The sequence below is a fragment of the Nicotiana tabacum genome, chromosome 16 (assembly GCF_000715075.1).
Source record: "Nicotiana tabacum cultivar K326 chromosome 16, ASM71507v2, whole genome shotgun sequence".
Classification (NCBI taxonomy): domain Eukaryota; kingdom Viridiplantae; phylum Streptophyta; class Magnoliopsida; order Solanales; family Solanaceae; genus Nicotiana; species Nicotiana tabacum.
Genome location: NC_134095.1, coordinates 12,405,188 through 12,411,017, shown reverse-complemented (window position 1 = coordinate 12,411,017; position 5,830 = coordinate 12,405,188). Strand labels below are relative to the sequence as shown.

General features: G+C 34.8%; 1 protein-coding gene across 1 annotated transcript; it reads right to left on the bottom strand.

Annotated features, from left to right (window-relative positions):
• Positions 1-3,156: 3,156 nt before the first annotated feature.
• Positions 3,157-4,824, bottom strand: LOC107824361 (uncharacterized). The gene is made up of 4 exons (XM_075231980.1): positions 4,552-4,824; positions 3,766-4,461; positions 3,474-3,668; positions 3,157-3,369 (listed from the first exon to the last, which is right to left on the bottom strand). Exons 1-4 carry the CDS (start codon positions 4,822-4,824, stop codon positions 3,157-3,159), a joined length of 1,377 nt encoding a protein of 458 aa, XP_075088081.1.
• Positions 4,825-5,830: the final 1,006 nt, after the last annotated feature.

Below are 5,830 nucleotides of genomic sequence, written 5' to 3'. Positions count from 1 at the left end.
TACAAGTAATCAGACCCCATTTATATAGTAGGGAGTCTTACTTTAGGTACAATTTTATAAAAGGTAAAAATCTCCTGATTGTTGATTTTCTGGTTCCATATATTGATATGTGCCGAGATTCCCGCGGTAATATCTAACCGGTCACAGATATTTCGGCTTTCCGTTATTCCGGTCTTATCGGTTATACTGTCAACGTTTCCTCGAGCTCGTTTGGGGTCAAAATCGATTCCGGGATTAAGGACTCAATGTTCTTGAGGATGGAAATTCGGATCTCGGATTTTGGCCTGGTGGGACTGTGGTCGATCTTCAGTCCCTCGTGCTCCGAGCCTGATCTGTCATGTAGTAGACGAGCCCGATTTCGACCGTATACACTAGCTATTTCAAAGGAGTAATACTTTTATTTTGATGCATGAACAAAAAGATTATGGACTGAAATTTCATTTATTTTAGCTTATTGTAATCCCACAATAAAAAGAGATAAAGAAAAAGAATTCTTCTTCTTTTTCAAAGAGATACCAATCATCAGTACAATTGTGAGAAAGATATGATATCACTTGGAAGGAAAAAAAAAATAAAAAGAAGTCATTGGCATGGGAATTTGATTTGTTTTTTAAACGATTGCATGGAACATAAATCCAAGAACATGGTATTATTGGGAAAAAAATATGCATTGTATTTGGTACTATCTCTTTACGCGAGAAAACACAAAATAAAACAACAAAAAGACAAAAAAAATATAAATAAATAAATAAAAGAGGTAGAGAATTCTCAACGACTCCAGAAATACCAAATGTCACCTCATGTATTAAGAAGTTTTAATTAGTAAATTGCATATTCATTATTATCTTCCTCTCTATCAATTTTTCTGCTTATCTATGTAAAAACTTTCTTTTGCTTAATATTTTTTTTTCTTTTTATAACATCATATGATTAACAAGGGAAGAAAAATATAACCTCCGCAATCCCTAAAAAACCCCAAAAATATCACCGCAAAAATCGTTCACTCTTTTCTTTTATTTTCTTTTGGAGTCCTTCACTCTTTATTTAGGAAAAATTAAATGGCGTAAGTGGGTTGGTCGGGTTGGAATTTAGTGGGCCTAATTTGTTTAAATATTGAAAAGGACAAAACTCATCTAATGAATCCAAAGTCCTAAATTCTCTGTTTGTCCCTTGTGCTAGGTGCGACGTATTCTCTTTGCCTCCATCGCTATTACAACCTTTCACAGTCCAACAAAATTTTAAAGAGTTAGGATTATATTATACATTTAAAAGAGAGAAAAAAAAATCAACGCTGAAAAGCTTTTGTCTGCATTATGTTTTTGAATATGGCAATAAAATAAATATATACATTTTTCTCGACAATGCCTTTGGCCCAATCAAGCATATTCTTTTACTTCGATTCAAAAAATTTATAGGTATTTATTCTCCAAAATAAAATATTGTGCTTAACATCACCTGTTTTCCACAAAAAATAGAAGAATTGGACGTAATACAGAGGACCCCAAGAAACAAAGCCCAATCTAAGTATATTTCGCGAAAATAGCACGGTATAGTAAGTTTTCGGACTGGTCATTCAAAAATAGCCAGTGTGTATCAAGTCAATGAAAAATAGCCACTATTTTGCTGCAACAGAGACCGGTCCAGCATAATATACTGGAGTTCAGTGCACCTGTGTATGAACTCCAGCATATTATGCTGGACCGATATAATTTTGCTGGCTCCAGTATAATATACTGGAGACTGAAGCACCGGTGCTCCAAACTCCAGTATATTATGCTGGACCGGTATACTTGCTGGAACTCCAGTATATGCTGGAGTTCTAGTGTACTGATGCTGGAACTCCATCATATTATACTGGAGTTCCAACATACTTATCCTGGAACTCCAGTATAATATGCTGGAGTTCAAGTGTACTTATGCTGGAACTCCAGCATAATATACTTGCGTATTTTTCGGGTTTTGAACAGTGTTTTCGCTCAGATTTATTTTTACATGAAAAATAGCTAAATTTCGATTACTTTTGAAATTGGGCTATTTTTAAACGACCAGTTGTAAATCTGGCTATTTTTGAATTTCACCTGTATATTTCGTATTCTAGTCTGCTAAGCCTGTGGGCTTGCCATAGTAGAAAGGCCTTATTTCACTTCAGTAACAGTATTACCCTAGACGAACATCTCCACGTCTTAGCAACACATGACGTTTACATAAAAAGTCAAACCTTACCGGGGCAAGACTCAATTGAGATTAGGAAAACCCAAAAGCTTTGACACAAGCTTTATATTTGATTTTAAAAATCACATAAATAATATTAGTAATTGTCGTTATAGTCATAGTGCTATTACTAGCACTTAAATTACCAAGACAGGCCAAATAGTTACAAGCCGTCGCTGATAAAAATTTAGGAAAGTTTGTTCTATCCTTATCTATCTTTAGATGAATAATGGTAAATAAATATGGAACTGGGAGATAAACAAAAGTGTTGAAATTGGCCTGGTTCATTCATTTTTAGCCCGAAAGTATATTTAAAATCGAATTCCCCAACTTTTTTTTTTATTAATAACCTGCCATCATAAATAATATTAGAGCGCTTAATGGAGTTTCCATTAATCAATTCAATGGTTGTAGACCTCGATTTAAAGCTAATTTTATTCCATAGAATAAGGCGAATAATTAGAGTAATCAAAGTGAGCATGGCTCATGAGTCTAGCCTAATCCAACCCATTACTTGGATAAGATTGGGCTAAAAATTTTCTAGCTCATTTAAAAGCGAGACTTATAGGATCAACCCAAGTTAGCCCGCCGGAATAATTCAGTGAAAATAGCACGGGCTAGCCGGTTTTAGAACTGGTAATTGAAAAATAGCCAGCATTTTCAATGTCTTTGAAAAATAGCCACTATTTAGCCGCAACACAGAAAGTTCCAACATAATATACTGGAGATTGGTGCACATGTGTACAAAGGAGGATCTAGGATTTGGAGGTTCCGGGTGCCAAGCTAATCGATTTGATCAACTCGGGCGGCGGTTCAGGTTATTCATCTTTTTTATTTATATAGACAAAAATCTATCAAACGGAAAAAGTATAATAACTATAGCTAATTGACGCAACCATAGAACTTCCAACAATAATATTAATATTATAAATATACATCATCTATTTACAATTGTGCTCGACGAGTTTTCATATTTTGAAAACGATCCATAATGACATCATTACTTACATTTGTGAATATATCACGCTCTATGTAACAAACTAAACAATCATTTAAATATTGGTCACCCATGCTATTCCGTTCTTCATTCTTTATCTGCTTCATGGATGAGAATGCTCTCTCCACAGTTGCGGTAGCAACAGGCAAAATGAGAGTCAACTTCACAAGTAAATAAACATAAGAATAAGTCTCCACAAGATTTGCCTCAATCAATGCTTTTGCCAAATCACTAATTCCTTGTAAGTTGGAGAACTTGAGATTACCAGCACTATAAAAGTATCAAGTTGATAACTCAAGTCTCGAATCTGTACTTCATCAAACTCATTTGGGTAGCAGTTTCCTAAAGTCATTATTCTACCTTTATCAAAATTAGCAAAAGATTTAACCGGATTCAAGCTAGCCATCCCGAGAAGCAAATCGCTACTCACTACATCAAAATGGTCATTAAGCTCTTGAAGCTGCACATCAATTACAACATAAAAAATATCAACACGCAAGTAGTATGAATAACAAACACCGGAAGACTTGCGTCGACTTTCCAGGAAAATAAGATACATCCATCTTGGGAATCAAAATGTCATGCATAACACAAAATGAGGAAACATCATCTAGTAAAGATTTCCATCCACTTTCTCTCATATCTTGCAATCTTTTCTTTGTGATGTTAAGAAACTCCACGACATTCATAATATCTTGATCCCTCTTTTGTAGGATCTTTTTCAACTCATTTGACATTGCCAAAACTTTCAACATCAAGTGAAGCATAAAAACAAATTTGAATGTTGTCATCTCACTCAAAAGATAGTTTGCTTGATTTCTCTCATTTGAGGTAGAACCTTCATATTTAATCACTTCAAGCACACGAACAATAGATGAGAAAATAACAATAAAGTTATCCAATATTTTCAAATGTGATCCCCAACGAGTATCACCTGGTCTTTGAAGCCCGCGTTCTTGATTTAGTCCTCGCCCAATATGAACTTCACCGGACTCAAGTAATTGCTCCAACTTTTCAGCTTGAAAATGTCGAAGCAAATCTCTGTGCTTAAAAGATCCTCCAATGACATTCAACAAGTTAGTAACATGGCAAAAGATGTCTTCAACATCAAAATACTTTTTAGCAATAGCTACAAGTGTTAATTGCAACTGATGCGCAAAGCAATGAATGTAACATGCTGATGAACTATTTTTCATAATCAAAGTCTTGAGACCACTTATCTCCCCCCTCATGTTACTAGCTCCATCATAACCCTGTCCACGTATTTATGATGGACTTAGTGAGTGCTCTGAAAGCAAAGAGTAGATTGCTTCCTTCAATGAGCATGCCGATGTATCACTAACATGGACAAGACCAACAAATTTCTCTACTACTTTACCATTCTTATCAACATAACGCAAAACAAGAGCCATCTGTTCTGTGTGTGAGATATCTTTAGACTCATCAACTAATATACCAAAGTAATCTCCATTTATGTCTCCAATTATAGCCTTTATTTTTTCTTTTGCACAAACATTAATAATATCCTTTTGGATCATAGGGCAAGTCAAAGTATCATTTTGTGGAGCATTTTCTAATATGACCTTTCCACATCCGGATGCTTGTCCCCATACCATTGTAAGAATCCTAGAAGGAGGCTTTGATTAGTTGAAGTTTCACTTTCATCATGATCCCCAAAAGGCAATCCATACAACAATAAAAGTCTTGTCACATCAATTGATGCTTCTAAACGCATCCGATACTCGCTTTTCAACTTAGCGGGGTGCTTATCAAAAACAACTTGAATTGATTGATGTTGATTTGATAAGTCTAGCATCTTCTTGAAACATTTATCATGGACACTATTAACATCACCAACATGTAAACGAAATCTTTCAAGGCCCTTATTCCAAGCCCTAAAGCCATTCTTTGTATAAAATTTGCCCGTACTTCCATGAATAAATTCATTTTTGAACAAATGACAACATAAGCAATATGCCGCATCTTTCTTCACACTATACTCCAACCATTTACAAAATTGGACCTTGAATCAACTTGGAACAAATTGACGCATTCTTCCTCCTATTTGAGTTTTGGGAAATTGATGCTTGAAAGGTTAGCAAGGACCTTGTTGAATATAACGTTTCCTTACTTCATCTCGTATTCGAGGGTGGTAATCTGCGATAGGTACCTGGATCGCCTTTAAGCGAGCCCAAATCGAGTTCATTTATAAGATGGGAAACATTGGCATTCGCTTGGCTCAAGGATTGACAACTAGGACTTGGTTGAGAATGGTCCAACCTTGTGACAAATTTATCCATCTGAATTCAATTCCTATAAAGCTCATTCTAGTGAGAAATCTTTCTATGTAGCTCACTATGGAATATAGAATAATTTCTACTACTTTATACCATCAATAAGCTTAGCCAATGAAAATTATTCAACTTTCCTAATACTTTTTATTGTTAAAATGGAGTTAATTTTGAATTTTTCTTGGTCAAAAATATTGGGGATGTTCTTTCTCTTTTAGCCACGAAATTAATTTCTACAATGAAACCATTTAAGTGGCATAGGATTTTCAACAAAACCAAAGAAATACATAACAAATAAATCACAAGTGACAATAAAGTTTTGCAAGAATAT